General features: G+C 42.7%; 1 protein-coding gene across 1 annotated transcript; it reads right to left on the reverse strand.

Moving 5' to 3' along the window:
• Positions 1-7942: 7942 nt before the first annotated feature.
• On the reverse strand, positions 7943-15549 carry SAXO1 (stabilizer of axonemal microtubules 1). Its single transcript, XM_072922860.1, is given in 11 exon segments — positions 7943-8021; positions 8023-8303; positions 8306-8367; positions 8370-8424; positions 8765-8768; positions 9254-9362; positions 9365-9442; positions 9445-9468; positions 13844-13978; positions 13981-14033; positions 15506-15549. Coding segments are annotated over 11 exon segments (924 nt in total).
• Between the last annotated feature and the right edge of the window lie 5144 nt (positions 15550-20693).

The following is a 20693-nucleotide window of genomic DNA, read 5'->3' on the forward strand; positions in this document are numbered from 1 at the left end:
TTTGGCTAAATCTATGAGATTTTAGGAGGGGTGCAGCACAGCAGGCAGGACTGCATCAGCTGAGGCCTCAGCTGAACAGAGACTGAGCAGGAGGCTCCTCTCTGTAAGCAGAGCAAGTTTGGGTTGCACTTCTCTATCCTTCCTATTAACACACTGCTTATCTCTAAGGAGAAGGAAAAAAGGAAAAGCAAGAATTTTGTCTAGCTTTTAAAGCCTTTGCAAAGAAAAGCTTTATATTTCTGTAGCTGTAAATAAAATGCTGTTTTATGCAGCTAAATAATGCTGGTTTATGCAACTAAAAGGGAAAGGGACACCAGAGGGTTGCACTCTGGTTACATACAAATACTCTTCTTTTAAAGCAGTGGCAGGATGTGAACAATTCCATAGTAAGCACATAGTTATCCACACATGCTTAGGATGACATGGGCATGGGAAACCACTTGCTACTACTGCTACACTCTTTAGTACTATAAAGTAGTCTTCTGCTTCAAGATTTTGCATGGTTTATATACAAACTCCCTAGGGACAGTGGGAAAGCACAATGATGAACCAGAAGGATAACACCAGAGAGGCCATGAACAGTTTGCTCTCCAAGTGAGGAGCCAGGACAGATTTCTCTTCTGTTAAGGAAGTGCTTAATGGTTGGATTGAGGAATGGTTTATTTTGGGCTATATGCAGACTTCCCCCCACCCTTGTCAACATGCTGGTTCATTTGGGTTTTTTTAAAGCATAAATTATTGGTTTGAATAAATAGCCAATAACATTGGTGAATGCTTGTTAAAACACTTCACCTTCTGAAACACTCATGGAGTCAGTTTTCAAGTAATGGCACACAACCTAGTGATTTTATTACCAAAAAAAGAAAAATCTCACTGTTAACCCACTACATACAAATAACAGAAAATCAAATCCAGCTGTGCATATAGGATCTCACAGGCACTTTTTGGTTGTTTTGTTGTTGTTGTTTGGTTGGTTGGTTTTTTTGTTGTTTTTTTTTTTTAATCAGAGAGCAAAGCAGAGCAGGGGCTTGCCCAGCAAAGCAGTATGCTTGAGCCTGTGTAATGGCATTAGGCAATACCACATGAGCCTTCTCACCAGTGTGGGGACAGTTCAGGCCAGCAAGAACAGCACTAGTGAATGCATAAAAACAGGGAATGCAGAGACGAGCACAGAATTGCCATTTTTAGAGCTACTCTATTCCTTCTCTTCTGAATGCAGCCAAAAACCTCTGTGGGACAGAAATACAAACACATAAAGAAGTAAAAATCATATTGTCCAAAAGACCAGAAGAGCACAGGTCATCAAACCTTTGTTTACAAAGAGGAAAGGAAGCAGAGAGACACTACTACAGAAGGAAGAATGATTTTTAGAGGGATCAGCCAAAAGTAAACTCTGTTCAGAATATTCATTATGGAAGTCTCCCATCCCAGTGAACTCAGTTCTCTGCCCAAATGTCTCTTTCCAGCTGAGATAACACAGATCCCTCAGGGAGATCATATCCGTGCCTCAGGAAAGACCCTTTTTTTGTCTTTCAAAGACAAGATTTGCTTTTTCACACCTTAAATTCAGATGCTTCCTGTCTCCTGAATACCATGCCCAGCATCTATATTGTTTCCCTCTGTGATATGAACACATTCAGTTCTTGCTGAAGCATACCACTTTCAAGTCCTGAAACACTTGAGGGTGCTGACAATTTACTCTCCTTAGTAATCAACAGTGTTGGGTGAAGCCCTTTATAGAATTTGTGGTAAAGTTTTCACAAATTTGCTATGGTTTCTAGACCATAAGTACATACTTTACTGATTTTTTTGACCTCTCACCTATTGCCAACTGCAAACCTCCAGATGAAATGCCTCCTGCAGAAGTAAGGCACTGGGGTTGGTAGTCCTTGCAGACACAGGTGGTTGAAAGGCTGATATAATACAAGTCAAAACTGAATCATTATTTATCTTCCCCAATATTACAGGTAACTTACTTCTGGGATTGTTTCATTTTGTTTCTCACTGAGAACAGACAAGTAATTTTGCTCGTCTTTGTCCTGGTGAGGAACTGTAATGCTGCCTTCCTCCTGGCTATGAAAACATTCATAACTTTCTGTTAAGATGCTATGCTTCTAAAATTTAATTTTCACGTGTCCTTAATTCAGTTTTTGTGGTTAAGACTTTCCAAACAGATTGTGCTTTGCTTGGAGATCAGTAGTGCTGGTGAGTACACCTGTTGTGTATTTTCAGGGATGCAGGTAGAAGCTATCCCTCCAAGCAGCCTCTGCAGTGTACACACATGAAACTGTTCCTGTGCATAGGAACAGTTGTTGTCATTGACCAATAGTCACAGTGTAGTAACTGGCTTTGACAGTGATGACTTTCATCCACTATTACTTGGCGCAATCCTCCTTGTTCGTTTTTGTATGCTGTAAGTACTCTGGATGCCTTTTTCAACCCTGCCGAGGACAAAGTCCCTTTGTTCCATTTCATTTTGGTCTTTGAAACACTTTTTGATAGTAGGCTTTGTACTTCAGCCAATGTTTAGGTATGGATGCCATTATCCATTCTTCAAAAGTATGATGTTGACTACAGCTATTTCCTTCATTCCAGCCATTTGTTCATTGAATGACAAGTGTTGTATTGTGCTGCATCATGAGTGCAAGGTGAGAGAATCACAGAATCACAGGACAGGTCAGGTTGGTAAAGACCACAGGAGGTCATCTGGCCCAGCCTCCTTGCTCAAGCAGGGTCATCCCAGAGCACATGGCACAGGATTGTGTCCAGGCAGTTCATGAATATCCCCAGTGAGGAAGACTCCACAACCCTTCTGTTCCATCTGCTCCAGTGCTCTGTCACCACACAGTAATGAATTTCTTCCTCATGTTCAGGTGGAGCTCTCTGTGTGTCAGTTTGTGCCCAATGCTTTTTGTTCTATTGCTTGGCACCACCAAGCAGAGCCTGGGCCCATCCCTTCAGATGACACCCTCCCTTCAGATACTCACAGACATGGATGAGGTCCCCTCTCAGTATCTCTGCTCAAGGCTGAGCAGGCCCAGCTCCCTCAGCCTTTCCTGCCAAGAGAGATGCTCCTGTCCCCCCATCATCTTTGTCACCCTCCTCTGGACCAGCTCCAGCAGCTCTGTGTCTCCCTTGTCCTCAGGAGCCCAGAACTGGACACAGCACTCCAGATGTGCCTCACCAGGGCTGGGCAGAGGGCCAGGATCACCTCCCCCAACCTGCTGGCACTGCTCTTCCCAGTGCACCCCAGGACACCATTGGCCTTCCTGGCCACCAGGACACACTGCTGGCTCATGGACAGCTTGCTGCCCACCAGGAAGCCCAGGTCCTTCTCCTCAGAGCTGCTTTCCAGCAGATCAGCCCCAGCCTGTGCTGGTGCCTGGGGTTCTTCCTCCCCAGGTGCAGGACCCTGCATTTGCCTTTGTTGAATCTCAGGCAGTTCTTCCCTGCCCATCTCTGCAGCTGTCGAGGCCCTTCTGAAGGGCTGCCCGGCCCTCTGGGCTATCGGCCGCTGCTCCCAGCTCTGTGTCAGCAGGGAACTTGCTGAGGAGGCACCTGCCCTCCATCCAAGTCACTGAGGGAGAAGTGAAACAATAGCAGGCCCACTCTTGAACCTGGGGGGTCACGGCTTGTGACAGGCCTCCAACCAGACCCTGTGCCACTCATAACAATCCCCTGGGATCTGCCGTTCAGACAGTTCTCAGTTCACCTCACTTATCCAGGCTGTCCCCTTCCTGACTTTGCCTATGAGGTTGTTGTGGGAGACAGTGTCAAAAGCCTCGCTGAAGTCTAGGTAGAACAACATCCACTGCCCTCCCTTCATCCAGCAATCCAGGCAGTTGTTTCACTATGGAAAGCAATCAGATTGGCCATGCATGATGTTCCTTTGCTGAATCCATGGTGACTCCATCCTGATCTCCTTCTTGTCACCCATAGATAGAACTGACTTCCAGAATGAGGCGCTCCATCACCTTTTCAGGGATTGAGGTGAGGGGGATTGGCTGATCCTCCTTCTTGCCCTTTGTGAAGACTAGGCTGACACTTGCTTTTTTCCAGTCCTCAGGCACCCCTCATGATGTTTCAATGATGACCATAAGCAACTCAGCTATACTGTGTGCTAGGTCTCTCAGTGTTTCTGGATGTATCTTGCTAGCACCCATGGATTTGTGGATGACAGGTTTGCCTAGGTGTTCCCTAACCCAATCCAAACCAAGGGAAAGCCAGCCTTCCTTCCTTCCTTCCTTCCTTCCTTCCTTCCTTCCTTCCTTCCTTCCTTCCTTCCTTCCTTCCTTCCTTCCTTCCTTCCTTCCTTCCTTCCTTCCTTCCTTCCTTCCTTCCTTCCTTCCTTCCTTCCTTCCTTCCTTCCTTCCTTCCTTCCTTCCTTCCTTCCTTCCTTCCTTCCTTCCTTCCTTCCTTCCTTCCTTCCTTCCTTCCTTCCTCCCTCCCTCCCTCCCTCCCTCCCTCCCTCCCTTCCTTCCTTCCTTCCTTCCTTCCTTCCTCCCTCCCTCCCTCCCTCCCTCCCTTCCTTCCTTCCTTCCTTCCTTCCTTCCTTCCTTCCTTCCTTCCTCTTCAAGCCATGTGGGATCTTTCTGGGTTTTGCCCCATCATTCCCTGTAACTGGCAGGACAGAAGAAAATACAGCTTGTGCTCCAGATCTCTTGACCAGTCATCCCCAGGCCCTGAGGTCGCTTTTGACCATCCACAGCTGCCTTATTGGGATGTCATCAGTACTTACCTGGAATGCCAGCAGTAGGTGATAATCAGTTGGCTGTACCAACATAGGAAGCTTCTTGGGATGTTTCTTACTTTGACCCAAGGAAGGAAACACATTCCCTACGGGTTGGGTCCAGTTGACATCTATAAGCTCCTCAAGGCTGCTATCAACACTAGAAGTCGGGCCAAAGGCAGTAGTCTGTTTTAGCTCCCTACTCTCCTATAAAACAGGCAAGATCTCTACAGAGCACCTGAGAGGTTTCTGAACAAGTGCTTGCTTCTGTAGAACTAGCACCTGGTTCTGCCATGCTTGTAGGTAACGTCATTCTCCTCCTCCTCCACTATGTAACTTCAAAAGCAATTACACAAGCCTGTAGTGCAGTTCAGTGGTGTTTTAAGCTCTTTCTCAGGGTATCTGACTTGTTCTTCCCTCTTTCTGAGAAGGTGATGACTAAGAAAAAATAAAATTTGATTGGCATGAACATCAGGTAAAATTAACTTCTCCTCATCTTTATCCATGACCTCATTCTGCATGAAAACAGTAACCAAATTCTGTGTACTGTAGAGCAGACCAACTTTATTTTCTGTGTTAAACACCTCCATTTCTATCCCAAATTATAATTATATAACAATCTGTATTTCTCTTATACTGATCTTCTAATGACACTGCCTAATGCAAATAAAATTAAACTTTAGATGCCGAAAATGTTGGTTTACTTTAAATGCGCTACTGAGCAAAGGGAGGACTGCCAAGTCAAGTCTGGGCTACCTGATCCATGTGATTCTTTACTGATCATCTGCACCTAAGCTGATAACTGCACATTTGTGTCATGAGCTCATTTCATTCAGGGAAAATAAATAAATGGGTTTTAATCTTACCAAAATACTGATTTGCACCCAACCAGGTAAGCCTTCTGATTTAGCCCATCATGCAGTCAGACAGCATTAATGTTACTACCAAAAGTGGGAGAATGGGAAACCAAGCAGCTTTAGGAGGACAAAATGTGCAGCAGCCCAAGCTTTAATTGGCCTTAACTTCTGTGGAACCACACCTTTAGTCAAAAAAACAGAAATCACTTTGTTCTGTAGTGTTATCATATATTTTTTTTAATAAGTTTTTAACACACAGGTATACAAAACAGAAAAAAAAAAAAAAAGCCAAGTCTGTGTCTCATGCTCTAAAAGTATTGGATTTAAATCAGTCATGTCTGCTTGATGCTAGTGTGAGCTGGTCCACTGCATGGAAAATCAAGATTCCCATTTTTAATGTTCAAAACCCAGCAATTACTAGTGTTACGTGGCATATTGCATAGCTATTGAGCTTGATAAGACTAACTTCAACCCAGCAAAAAAGATCCACATAAACCTGTAATAAAGATAAATTTACACACTAGTATCTCCTTGCTCTGTGCTCCCTCCCAGTCACATATCAAAGAGCTGAAAGAACAGTTGGAGAGCTCTTATGCATAAAAGAACAATCTTTTCTGCAGTGACAAGCTTTAACTGTTTTTTTCAGATAAATTCTCTTTCAGAATTGGCAGAATTACAGGTTGATAAATAAAATCAGATAAACAACTAGTGAAAAACAGGTGGGGAAGAAAAAGTATTTTCTTTTAGAAATTCTGTATTAAAGAAATTAAGATTCAAAAAGACTGGCTGGTAAAATAGGAGGAGCTGGGGAAAAAAAGGACAAACATACCCTAGGTCAATATCTCACCACAGGTGAGTGAATATTTTACAGATTACTGAATTTCTGAAGGCTGTGTGAAGTCATCAAAGATTGCATAGTTTGGCCCATTTGTACAGTGTAATCTGTAGAGATTTGCCTAGTTTTTCCTGTTGCAAGGAACATAATTTTTCATTGGACTAGGTCACATGTCTAGAAGAGGCCTCTAGGACTGATTTGAGGACTTCAAGTGAAGCAGAACCACTGTGCCCCTAAGGTATTGTTCCAGTGGCTTCCCACCCTCAGGGTTAAGCATTCATGTTTTCAGATGGAATGAGTTTGGATTTAACTTGCCAGCACTTAAGAAGAATTTCTATCCCAACAGGTTTCAAAGCTTTTCCAAAGTTTTAAAATACCTTTACACAGAAAATTATCTTCCTCTTTAAATGCTGCTTTGATGGTCAGATGCAAGCCTTTCACAGATTCATAGAATCATATATAAATAGAATACTCTGAGTTGGAAGGGACCCACAAGAATCATCAAGCATGCAACAACTTTAGCTAGCACTTGAGCTAAATACTCAGGAAAAAGCCAGAGCTGCCAAGAGTAAGGGAGAGGAGGATTTAGGAAAGTAGAATGGGCTTATGAAGTCAGGAAGTTTCATAGTGCTAATAGAACACTCATAGGCCTACAGAAAGCACTTTGGACAAAGAAATGAACAGTTCAGGTCAGAAGCTTAATAATGGCCTTATTCAAAACATAATGCAACCCTAGTTGCTGGCTGAGTTGTAGCAACATGTGACAACTTCAACTCTTTGATGTTTCTGGTACCCATCCAGAACCCTGAAGTGAGGAGCTTTTACTGAAAAGTTCTCTTACAAGGTGTCAGCCTAGGATGGCATTTTTGGCACAAAAACCTCCCATCTGATAGCCTAGTTCTGGACAGCATAGTGACACAATTTATGAAGGTGCAATATTCAATATTTATCCAGTAATTGTACCTTTTGTATGTGTCTTTGATAGGAACACTGAAAAAGGCCAGATCTTAGATTTTGTTATCCAGCAATGACTTTTACATGTGACTTCACATCATGCAATTCACCTGTTTTACCTCTGTTTTTATGGATATAGCTGAACCCCCTTTACATCAATAATAAAGTTTATTACTAAGAGATCTTTCTATTACTGCCTCAGGAGGAGGACATCTCTCAATTAATAAGCAAGAGTTAGGTGGGAAAAACTAAAAAAATGCAGAGAAACAAAAATCAATATGTCTTTTCCCTGGATTTTATGTTCTTCACTTGTATAAATTAACCCAAAAAAGTCAGTGCCAGGGTATTAAGTTTATTTTAAAAGTTCTCCTATATATGAAACTAGCAACTGGTATAAAAGAAGGTACCAAACAAAATCAAGCTGTCAGCATCAGTTTTCTCAAAGATGTGGGTCTTTGTAAGGACCAGGCATCTAACAAAGCCCCTTGGTGTGTAACTGGGAGTGTAGGTTGTTTTACCATCTAGGAGAGTGCAATTATTTGGGCCTGACCAGACAGGTTTATAGGTTTACATAACTGTGAGAGAATGAGGCCCTTGATGGGTCCAAAACACAGCCAAGGAATCTATTGGTTTTTCTGGGAAAGTTTGGAGCATGAGTGATAGGTTTTAGTCTATTTCATAGCCAAGGCTTATAGTCTTCTTTCACTATAGAAGAGCTATTAAATGGCTCAGTAATTTTATTAAGCTGGGCCAAAGATTGACACAACTTGGCTGGCTTTTCATTTGGGTGTTTCCAATGTGTCCAAATAGTGGTGTGAAGGTCCATTTTATCCAGATGAGAAAGATATACATCAGGTTTTCTGATGAATACAAGAGACTGTAGTCAAGCTTGGTGTTTTTTCTGAAATTCAGTTGTAGAGGAGAAAGGAAGACAGGGACTGGCTTTGTCTGGTATAGTTTTGGAAGTTTGGTTGGCTAACCAGCCCACCCAGGTAAGAAAATTTGTGTGTAGTGAGGCCATCAAATGAAACATAATTTACCTTGTATTCCTGAATGTTATGTACATCATGTTTCACCAGAGGAGGTGGCATATCACAGAATCACAGAATTATGAGGTTGGAAGAGACCTTAGAGATCATCGAGTCCAACCCATGTCCTAACACCTCAACTAAACCCATGGCACCAGGTGCCACATCCAACCTTTTCTTAAACACATCCAGGGATGTGTGGTGACTCCATTACCTCCCTGGGCAGACCATTCCAGTACTTTATCACTCTTTCCATAATAAAAATTTTCCTAATATCCAACCTGTATTTCCGTTGGCGCAGCTTGAGACTGTGACCTCTTGTTCTGTCAGTTGCTGCCTTATGAAAGAGACCAACCCGCACCTGACTACAACCACATTTCAGGAGGTTGTAGAGAGTGATAAGGTGACCTCTGAGTCTCCTTTTCTCCAGGCTAAACAACCCCAGCTCCCTCAGTCATTCCTCACAGGGTTTGTGTTCCAAGCCCCTCTCCAGCCTCGTTGCCCTCCTCTGGATGCGCTCAAGTGTCTCAAGTTCCTTCCTGAACTGAGGGCCCAGAACTGGACACAGCACTCAAGGTGAAGCCTCACCAATCTCAAGTACAGGGGAAGAACCACCTCCCTGCTCCTGCTGGCTGCACTATTCCTGACACAGGCCTGGCCTGGTGGCCTTCTTGGGCACCAGGGCACACTGCTGGCTCATGTTCAACCGGCTGTCACCAGCACCCCCAGGTCCCTTTCTGCCTGAACACTGTCCAGCCACACTGTCCCCAGCCTGTAGCACTGCAGGGGGTTATTGTGGCCAAAATGCAGGACTGGGCACTTGTTAAACATCATCATATTGGACTCTGACCATCCATAATTCAATCTGCAATTGGTTATGCACTCAAAGGGAGCCTTGCTTTTCTGGCTCAGATTCAGAGGTTTACAGCTTTGAGTGGCAACTAGAACAACTAGAAACAGCTATTCTGGACTATGGTTCTGTGGTAAAATTTCTCTTTTGATGGGGCAAACCTATTTTTTGGTCTGAGGTGCTCTGTCTTGGTTCATTCTGCAGCATGCAGTAATCTGAAATGAAAGAGGAATCATATTGAAATCTCAACTGAAATTCTTTGACAAGTTCAGCCATATATCAATATTATGATCATTACATTTTCTTCTTCAATAAATATTTGTTTATGATGTAGTGTTTCACAAATCTTATTCAAAGAGCAGCTGTAGAATACATTATACACTACTGTGTTAAGCCCTAGAGATGCTGTGCATCTGCACAGAAAGTTAAATCAAATAGGCCTGTACTCACTCATGCCTACAGAGATGGTGAAATACTATGAGGGAAGATTCAATTGTATTCTCAATTTCACAGAGACATTTTCTGCAGGTAACTGAGTGGGTGCCATCCTCATGCTCAATAAACTAGGAATCATGGAGATGTAGCATCAAGGCAAGGCCTTCAATTTGCTTCAAACACCTTCCTCCTGCTGGGTTGTGGCTGGCTCTGAGCACAGAGTATGCCTGTGTCTGCAGAAGGCTTTTTGGATGTCTCACACAGCATCTCTAGGACAAGGAGAACCAGGTGTCCACCATTCCACCGTAAAGGCTGAGCTGCAGTGCTACGCTTCGTCTTTCTACCCTCTCACTTGGCCTGGTGGCTGACCCGATTCCTCAGCTGCACATCTGGGATGCTGCCTATGGTTTGCCAAGTTCAGAGGCTTGCAAGTCATCTTGATGTTAGCAAGCTGTGTGTGTAGCATCTCCTCAGCGCTTGGCTCTGCTCTCCATGGTGCTCCAGCTGTCAGAACAAACAGAAACTGAGAAAGAACTTGCAACTCTGTTGCAAGAACTTTTTTAATTCTTCCTTATTAGAAAAACCGCTGAAATTTGCAGAATAAGTTTGCACTACTGTGAAACACTGAATTGTATTGCAGAAATAGCCCATATACCAGAAATCTTGCTATCCAAAGTTATGACTAAGAAAACATTTTAGGTGGCATTTTGGGGACATTCATATGTTCCTTTCTTGACAGAATATCAGGGAAATAATTGAGGCCCTGTAATCTGAAAAGATTTGTGCTATCACACTAGGAATCTATCACAAAGCTGCCTCTCTTACCAGTGCTGAGGCCAGAAGACCATAGTTTTTTCCCATTACAAGTAATTTTGTGCAACTTTCTCTAGAGACCATTATGGTTACTGGTAGGAAGTTGAAATGAAATAGTCTTGGAGCTAACCCAAGCAGTGTTTTGTGTTTTCTTTTTATAATTTTCCTTTCTTTCAAACCACACTAAGAATCATGAGGCAAATAAGTTTCCAGTTGACTCTGCACAGGAATGAATTCTAGATGTCAAAGTACTATAGAGTAAATGATGCAAGTACGGTATTAGGGTTCTTCAATCCAATCAGAATTTGGCACTTCTGTTTCCCTTGGGAAGTAGGAGATGTCCAGGCACCACCATACTGGTGAGGTGCTGACCATGTGCCCATGCCTAGGGTATATAATTTTCCTGGAGAAACAGTCCAACAGGGTAAACCAGGAACATGTGTTTTTACAGGAAATGCATTAATAAAGTGTTTAAAAGTGAGAAGCTAATGAGATTCAGACCACCTCTAAGAGGAGGTTTTGTTCAGCAATCTCACATTTCAGCTGCCAGCCAAGAGTTACCAAAAAACTTTTCAGGTCCTCCCACCATCTTTGTTGGAGAACACTCTGGGCATTTTGGATATAACCACAGCTCTTGCAAAATATTCAAAATATGATAAGCAAGTCCATCTGTCTCCAATCTTTTAAATTTATAAACCCTACATGTTTGGAGACCTCATAGGCATAATGAATTTATTTTACTTACTGTAAGCCAGCAGTGCTACTATTCCTTCAAAATACGTTACAGTTTTATTGTAACTCTAATTCTTAACCATAGATATTAATAGTTTCCCATGTAGCAAGATCTTGAAAACATTAGGGGGTACAGGAGGGAATTCAGGATCTGAACCATATGTTTTTGGAGGGCTAGGCACATCTTCCTATAACCAAGCAAAACTTAATTAAAATTAGATTACATATCTGAAGATAGGCAGAAACAGCTATGTGTGTAGCCTGGAGGAGATGAGAACTTTGAAACTTTAAGTTGCAAAGTCATCTGTCACAAAGTGTGATAAGCAAGAGCAACAACTTAACCCTACAGCGTCATTTGGTATATGATGTGTTCAGTGGGAAAGAACAGAACAATAAAGAAATATAACTTAATACCAACGCAGCACTATTTTAGTGCTGTTCCAATATTTTAGTTATGATAATTAATTGAATACAATGTTCCAAACACTTGTGTAGGTGTGCTGCTCCTGGCTGAGGTGGAGTTAACTTTCTTCACAGTGGCTGGTATAGTCCTGTGTATTAGATTAGTGCTGAACACAAGAGTTGATAATACAGAGATGTTTCTGCTACTGCTGAACACGGCTTTCACACAGCCAAAGCCTTTTCTTCATTTCTACATTGTTTCTTTTTTGTACTCCATTCTGGTAAGGAAGTTGGGGGTGCCTGGGAGGTTGGGAGGAGACACAGCCAGGAGAGGAGACCCAAACTAACCAAAGGGACATTCCAGACGACCATCATATGCTCAGTGCATAAAGTAGGGAGAAGGAGACTGTAGACAGGCATTTGGAGTGATGGTGTTTGTCTTCCTAAGTCGCTGTCACCTGTGATGGAGCCCCGCTCTCCTGGCGATGGCTGAACACCTGCCTGCCCATGGGAAGCAGTGCATTTACTCCTTGGTTTGCTTTGCTCATGTGCACTGCTTTTGGTTTCCCTATTAAATTGCCTTTATCTGAACCCATGCATTTTCCAGCTTTTACCCTTCTGATTCTCTCTCTGATCCTGCTGGTAGGGGAGTGAGCGAGCAGTTTCATGGGGCTTGGCTGCTGCCTGGGGTTAAACCATGACAGTAGGGATCACTAAAACTTAGCAATGCTTAGAGAATAGCGCAATGAAAACTTGCAGTTTTTGTTGAATCTGGGCCTATAAGAAAATTTATTCAGTATGCAACTTGATCTTTGAGGAGGCTTGGACAAAGATTTCCATTTGCAGTGTTTGGAAAAATATTGTAAATTATAACCAAATGTGGCTGTGATACCTTTTATTTGAGCTCTGGATTTACACTTCAGGTGCTGACCTAAACACTGAAAAAAGACCAAAATATACATACGTTTCAGATATGGAGAAGTTAAGGATATCCAAACACAGAAGGACAGATCCGCACCTTGAACATAGCAGCCTCTTTTATTGGTTTCACTGAAGCTATTCCAATTAATATCATCTGGTGACATTGCCTATGCAGAAAAAAATCTTCAAAAGTGTGTAGATATGTATATTTTGCACCTGTGGGTCATATTCTTCACAACTTAAGTCATTCTAAATGGACATTTTCTATGTGTTTGATGTAGAAATTGCAGTTTATGCTGTTGCAAACATGCAGCTGCAAACAAGCAGCAGTTAGAATAAAGTAAAACTTTCAGTCATTTAAGCCAGGTAATTTTAATGATATATTCACATGCCTGTTATTCACCAACTTTCATCACTTTCACTTCCAAAAAAAAAAACTTCTGTTTACATTGGGACAAATCTGCAATAATAAGCAGCAGTCATAAGCTATTATATTTGCACAGCATAACAAAATGAAGTACAGAGATACACTAAAATATTTATCTGTCTATCCATGCTAGCTAGCTGAAAGGTGAGCAGAGAGGAGGTAAAATCATCTGACTTTCTACTTATGACTTACTACCAAAACTAGTAGGGTTGTTGTAACTGTGTAACTGAAAATTTTCTCCCAGTGCATGGGGAAGAGAATTTGTGATGTTGAGGAGGAAGGGGAAATGCTCCCACAAAGACAAACCACCAAGTTAGTGCAATTGAGAAACAAGGGCATAGTTAGATGCACAGCTCACCTGTTTTACCAGCAGTAGAGCTGGAGAGCATTGTGTCTATATTTCTTGTACACATCGCTTGTACATTCCCAGACTAACTCTGCAGCAAACACAGAAAGGGTCTCATGCTTCCTGAACTGCTCAGACCTAGGAAATTCTGTATATTTTAGATGTGTCTCATCCACTAAATATATATGTCAGCTATGCAGTATACCAGAAATATGTTCAGTACATCCTAAAGGTGCTGTTGTTGGATCAACATACAGAAATTACCATGGCCTTGCTTCTACCTAGGATTCCTGTAGGACTGTTAGATATGGAAATGAGGTAAATTCAAAGAGATCTCAATGCTACCATCAATGCACTGCTGTATTACCAACTACCTATTTCTGTCTATATGATTCCTGCACAGGATGTTAGCATACATACAGAGAAGGAATAAAAACTGCATTGATCTGTCTTCTTAAAAAATGAGGTTACCTGTGAAGACCTGAACAAAGCTGCAAGGGCAGCTTACCTTTTTAAGTGGTTCTTATCTCCATCTTGGTCCTGGTGATATGTCTCCTCTTCCCAGGAGAGGCATGAAGATACTTGAGACATAGTGTAGGAGGAGGTAAGTAAATGGAGGTCAAATCCATATTCTCATGTCTCTTGACAGGCTTTCAGATGATTTAGGTTTCTGTGGCAACACTTCATGAGCTATGTAACCTCTCCTGTGAAGAATAATTTCATTATTTCTTTTTTGATCCAGAAAATAATATGCTTCTTTTTCTGGACACACTAAGAAATTAATTCTTTCCCTTACCTCCAGCAGCTAAGAAAGTTTGGATATGATACAAGCAGTTAGTGAAATACACAAGTCTTTGCATTTTAAAACATGGACACTGCAAAAGGAACAGAGGCAACTCCTGATAACCCCAGCCAGGCCGGGTTTCCTCTTCATTCCACCCGACAAGGGCAATGGCTTTACATAGAGTTATCTCTGTTCTACAGTGGAATTACACCAGAAGACATAACTCCTTTTAAAGGGCAATAATTATAGCAGGCTTATAATTATATAAGTTATAATAATAATAATAATAATGGGGAGGTAACATCAGAGCAATTTTACAATAAAACACCAGTCGGGCAAAGAAAGATCAGCATGGCCAAATAGTCAGCTTTTTCTCAGATACTGCTTTAAAAGAGCTACTTAAGATACTGGGGTAGTGTTACTTAACTTACTTAAGATATTGGGGTAGTGTTATTTAATAGGACAACCTTGCAGAACCACAACAAGATTAAGAAGAAAACTTGACCATCCAACTATCAACATCCTCAACCTATTTCACTGCCCAAATCCTTTGGTATAGGGCAGAGAGTTTGCTGCCTGGCACAAGAAAATTCACTTTCTTACATCAGAAGTACTTCTCCACTGGTGTGCAGACCTGTTTAGACCGTTGGCAGTCAGCCAGGAGAAGCAGCCAGTATAGGAGCTATTATAGTATTAATATCCCACTTTGCTTCTCGAGGGATGCTGAATGGACAAGAGCCTGAACCTCTGAATACACTGTATTGGTGATACATTTTAGCAAAATATACAAGGCTCTCAAAAGTCTGTGTAAAGCAGAAGAGAGAATTCACATTGCAAAGTACTAGATATAGTGGTAAAAAGAGAAATTCAAAAGTAAAAAATAACCAGCAACCTCAAGGGGTCCTTATTTAGATGGCACACATGTTCCAGCCATTTGGCATACTGTTTTCAACAATCTAAAGCAAATGTAGTTTTTAAGAAGGGCCAAGAAAAGACAAGCTGGAACACATCAGATATCCAGCATCCTCAGCAGCAGGGAGAACCCAGTAATGGAGAGGGTCTTTTTCAAGCTAGTCACTGCCCAGTTCTATGTTTGAAACAGTCAATATGTACCAGAACCAAGAAACAGATCACAGGCAGGCAATACTTTACCAGAGGCCTGAAGTGTTTTCTGGCAGTAGGTATGAGAATGGGATGAAGTTAGTAGAGTTCTGCATCAGAATGGGTACTGCGAGAGCTGAAAGAAGTCATCACTAAGCCACTCTCCATCATTTACAAGCCACCCTGGCTAACCAAGGAGGCCACTAAAGACTGGAGATTAGCAAATATTATTCCCATCTATAAGAAAGGCTGGAAGGAGGACATGGGGTGCTACAGGCCTGTTAGCCTTACCTCAGCGTCAGGGGAGTCATGAAGCAAATCATCTGTAGCGTCATTATAAGGCAAGTGCGAGACAACCAGAGGATAAAGCCCAGTCAGCCTGGGTTTGTGAAACACAGGTTCCAGGTCCTGCTTGATCAACCTGATTGTTTTCTATCTGGTTAGTTAATGAAGGAAAGGCTGTGGATATGTCTACCCAGATTTTTGTAACACCTTTGATGCCAATCTCCTAAAGCCTTCTCCTGAGAAACTGGATACTCCTGGCTTGGACAGTCACTCTCTTTACTGGGTAAAAAACTGTTTGAATGGCTGGGTCCCAGGAGTGTTGGTGAATGAAGTTAGATCAAGATGGGGTCCAGTCACCAGTCATGCTCCCCAGGACTTAGTATTGGGATCAGCCCTCTTTAGTATCTTTATCAATGATGTGAACAAGGGAATTGCATGAACCCTTACTCAGTTTGCAGGTGACATCAAGCTGGGCAGGAGTGTTGATCTGCCAGAGGGTAAGAAGGCTTTACAGAGGGATCTGGACAGGCAGGATCTATAGGTTAAGCCAATGGCATGAGGTTCAACAAGGCCAAATGCCAGATCCTACCCTTCAATTGTGTGAGAGACTGAAAACCTGAAAGATTTAATGCAAATCTGAAAGAGCTAATGTCTCAAACATTTGACAGAAGAGAAAAGGAATGCTACCATGCCAACTACATAAGATGTGCTTAGAAAAAAAGGGTCTTGCAGAAACAGCATAGTGCTTCTCTGGGACCAGCTTCCTTATCTTGGGTAAATATTTCTAAAAACAAATTTGAAACCATGAGATCATCCAACTCCTTCAAAAAAGTTAGAGAATAACAAAATATGCATGCAAGGACTAGTCTATAAATAGCACAGCAGAGGGAGCGAGAGGGATGAATTATATCCATCATCCATGCAGCTGCCATCCAGAGGAAAGAGACCAGAGGCAGTACTGGAGCCCCAGGTGGTGACATAGATCTGCTTCCTCAACTTATATTTTCCTAACTCTCCTTCTTCCTTTCTTCGTCTGCTTAAAAGTTTGAATCACTGCTGCAGGCTGTTCAAAAATCACCATTGTCACATTTTGTTCAGACACGTTTAATCTGTGGCTGTCAAGAAAAGTTTAAATCATTGCTGCCACAGGCCTTTCAACTTACCGTAAGATTTAGATCATTCCTACTGTAAATGAAACTTTAATCACATGGCATTATTTTGTCATAATTCAGCCCATGAGGACCCTGAATATGGACCCCCTCAGAGCAGGCTGTGCAGGACTGTCCTCTGGGGATCTGATATGTTACAACAGTCCCCAGGCAGTGCTGCAGGCTGGGGGCAGTGTCTGGAAAGGTGCCTGAGGCAAAGAACCTGAAGATGCTAGTCAGCACTGGCTGAACATGAGGAGCGTGTGCCCAGGAGGCCAAGAAGGCCAGTGATATCCTGGTTTGCACCAGCAATAGTGTAGCCAGCAGGATGAGGGAAGGGATCATCCCCCTGTGCTCATCACCGGTGAGGCCACACTGTATTCACTTTGGAGCCTGGCACTCACTACGGGAAAGACACTGAATTGCTGGAGTGTGTCCAGAGAAGGACAATGGAGCTGGTGAAAAGTCTGAAGCATAAGTCCTATGAGAAGGGATTCAGGGAGCTGGGGCTGTTTAGCCTGGAGAAGAGGAGGCTCAGGGGTTACTCTATCACTCTCCACAACTGCCTGAAAGAGGGTGTAGCCAGTGGGGGATGAGTCTTTTCTCCTTGATAGGATTACAAGAAATGGCCTCAAGTTGCACCAGTGGAGGTTTAGAATGGATATTAAGAATCTCACTTCAGAAAAGGTTGTGGAAGACTGGAACATGCTGCCCATGGAACATAGTTAGGACATAGTTGAAGCCTCACTTCTAGAGGTATATAAAACCCATGTAGATGTGGCGCTTAGGAATAGGAATACTGGTAGACTTGCTAAGTTAATGGCTAGACTTGATGCTCTTACGGTTTTTCCAAGGTAAAGGATTCTCTGAGTACAAATGGGTGGTGATAGCTGGTAAGACATCAATAGCCATTGTCTTCCCTTAGGTCTCTACTTCAATTCAGCAAAGGCAAGAGTGATATTACTCAATATTGTGCTTCTGATGACACAGGAAGTAAATGTGGAGGTAAGTTTTCTAGCTTTACTTGTTTAATCTTTCATTATGTTTTATTTCCAAATATTTGTAATGGTTCCTCCTTAGATACCACTTCCTTCCTATAAAATGCTTTGTTCTTATGTTAAGCCCTTCCCGTATACCCATCCATCAACCCTTGTACCTACCCCTCTTTCCAGTCCCTTCTATGTCAATCTATGCAATCCTGCCCCTACTCCCTGTCACTCATTGCAAACCCTTCCCTTCCACGCAGAACCTTCCCTGTCATTTGTGTAATTCCCTGCCTTCCACTGGTTACTTACATATACTCTCCTCCCCTCTTGTACCTTACTGACTTTTTGTTAATGTTAGTCCCACCTCATACTCCACCCTGAAGTTAGCCCATTGGTTGTGAGGCTGTCTCCTCCCAGGAGCCAGCCTCGCCGTATAAATTGTTGTAAACCCTTTTTCTTGGTTCTTTGCCTCTGCCCCCTTCCTTGTGTGTGTCTGTGTAACCTCTGCTCTGTCTCCCTCATGGGGGAGGTATAAAAGCTACTTGGGAACGGCAAGCAAGAGTCCGTCTCTCTTTTCTTCACCACAATCCAGTCAACGAGGATTTTACCCTGAGATAAGGGTGTGCTCCACTCGGCTGCTCTGGGAAAGCCCCAGCCGAACATCTATCCTCCACCTGCCGGCGGCATGAGGCGGGGGAGCGGCTACATGTGATGTGCACAACAAGGAAAGGGGTCGAGCTAACCAGACTCGCCCCTTCTCCCAGGATTGTAGTTGGTGTCAAGGAAACATCAAGATCAGGCAACAGCCACCGTTTGAGGAAAGGAAAGCTCTCAGATCCATTTTAAAGGTTGAGATTCCTACTTTTCATTAGTTTCTTATGTAGACGAGTACTTGGAACATCATTCTCCAAGGAGAAGGGAAAAGCCTCAGAAGTGAATTCCATCAAGGTAATGGGCACAGTGTAAGTATGAGGACTTCTAAACATCAAGACTGAGGAATAACATAGCTGAGAAAAATAAACAGCCCAGCAATCCAACAGTATCAAGTGGAGTTCCTCAGGGCTCTATATAGGGAATGGTGCTATTTAATGACATAGTCAAAGGGATCAAGTGCATTCTGGGCAAATTTGAAAGTGACACCAAGCTGAGGGATGTGGTTGATACATTGGAAGGACAGGATGCCATTCAGAGGGACCTGGATAAGCTCAAGTATTGGACCGGCGGGAACCTCATAATGTTTAACAAGACCAAGTGCAAGGCACTGCACCTGTGTCAGGACAACCCCCAGTACCAACACAGACTGGGGATGAACAGATCAACCCTGAGGAGAAGGACTTGGGGGTGCTGTGGGTGAGAGGCTGGCCATGACCCAGCCATGGGCACTCACAACCCAGAAAGCCAAACGTGTCCTGGGCTGTATCCAGAGCAGCGTGGGCAGCAGGGCCAGGGAGGGGGTTCTGCCCCTCTGCTCTGCTCTGCTCAGACCCCACCTGCAGGGCTGCATCAGCTCTGGGGTCCCAGCACAGGAAGGACATGGACCTGTTGGAGCATGTCCAGAGGAGAGTTAATAAGATGATCAGAGGGACGGAGCAGCTCTCCTGTGAGGAAAGGCTGAGAGAAACGGGGTTGTTGAACCTGGAGAATAAAAGGCTTCAGGGTGACCTAATTGTGGCATTCCAGCACCTGAACGGAGTCTTGAAGAAATGCAGACTTTTTACAAGTGCATGTGGTGACAGAACAAGGAGGAATGGCTTCAAACTGAAAGAGAGTAGTTTTAAAGTAGGTATTAGAAAGAAATTATTTACTGTGAGGGTGGTGAGGCATTGGCACAAGTTTCCCAAAGAAGTTGTGGATGCCCCATCCCTAGGAATGTTCAAGGCCATGCTGGATGGAGCTTTGAGCAATCTGGTCCAGTGAAAGGTGTCCCTGCCCATGGCACCAGAGTTGGACCTAAGATGGAACTAAGTGATCTTAAAGTTGCCTTCCAGCCCAAGCCATTCTATGATTCTATGATGTCTCTGAAAGCAGCTCAGTCTGGGTAGTGCAAGACATCTCCATTACATCTGCAAAAATAAGACTGATTTTTTGAGTAATCTCCATACTAAAATGCCATCATAGATTGTCTGTCATTGGTTATTTCCTACTTTCTACACACTGGGAACAGGGTGGGCAATGCTCATCCTGTCAAAAAGAGACTTGGTATCCCACCCTCAGGTTTCATCCCAGAGCCATAGAAGTTTATGTCCCTTTCTGGTTTGAGTCAAGCACCCTACAGTGAATGTGATTTACTGATTAAGGACTTCAGGAACCAGCCCACAGGAATTAGAGGGAAAAGAGGAGACCTCTGTTTTTATGTCTCATACATCGTTCCTGGCAAAATCAGTATTCCCTAATGAATATATGTCTTCCAGTGTGACATTCAGTTAGATATTAATTACTCATTTGAAAGGAATTATATAATTCCTTAATAAATTCTGTGTTAAATTAAATACACAAATGTAGGCAATTTAGGTTCAGCAGGTGGCTGCCTACATTTGTACAGATGCTCTCTGTTCTATATTCAAGGGTACACCTCCGTATACTGAATTGTTTTCCACAGCAGCACAACAAGGGAAGATGGCCCCAGAGGGCTCAAATAAATGAAGTAAATAAAGCTTATCATCTTTTTTGCATTTTCTCACTTGCATCAAAATTCCTTCTGTGAAATCATAAATCAGGAGGAGTCCTTGTGGATTCATTTTTGTTTCAAAGGAATTTTGAGTTAGGACTTGAAAAAGGAAGGCCTTACAGAGAACAAGAGAGAACACAGATAATCCCTGACAATTAAAATTTTAGAAGAAAACACTTTGGAGTGCAAATCTCAGGGAAAAAAAAAAAAAAAAAAAAAAAAAAAAGATGAGCCACTTCCTTAAGAATTTTATAAAATTTTTACTTTCATGTAATTGAAGGAGATACAAACAGGAAGAAGTAAAAACAATGAATGTGCTCACTCTTGCTAGTCCATGTGACCTTTTTGGAATGGATTTTTTTGACAAAAACCTTCCAAAACAGCACTGAAAC

The sequence above is a fragment of the Taeniopygia guttata genome, chromosome Z, assembly GCF_048771995.1.
Source record: "Taeniopygia guttata chromosome Z, bTaeGut7.mat, whole genome shotgun sequence".
NCBI lineage: Eukaryota > Metazoa > Chordata > Aves > Passeriformes > Estrildidae > Taeniopygia > Taeniopygia guttata.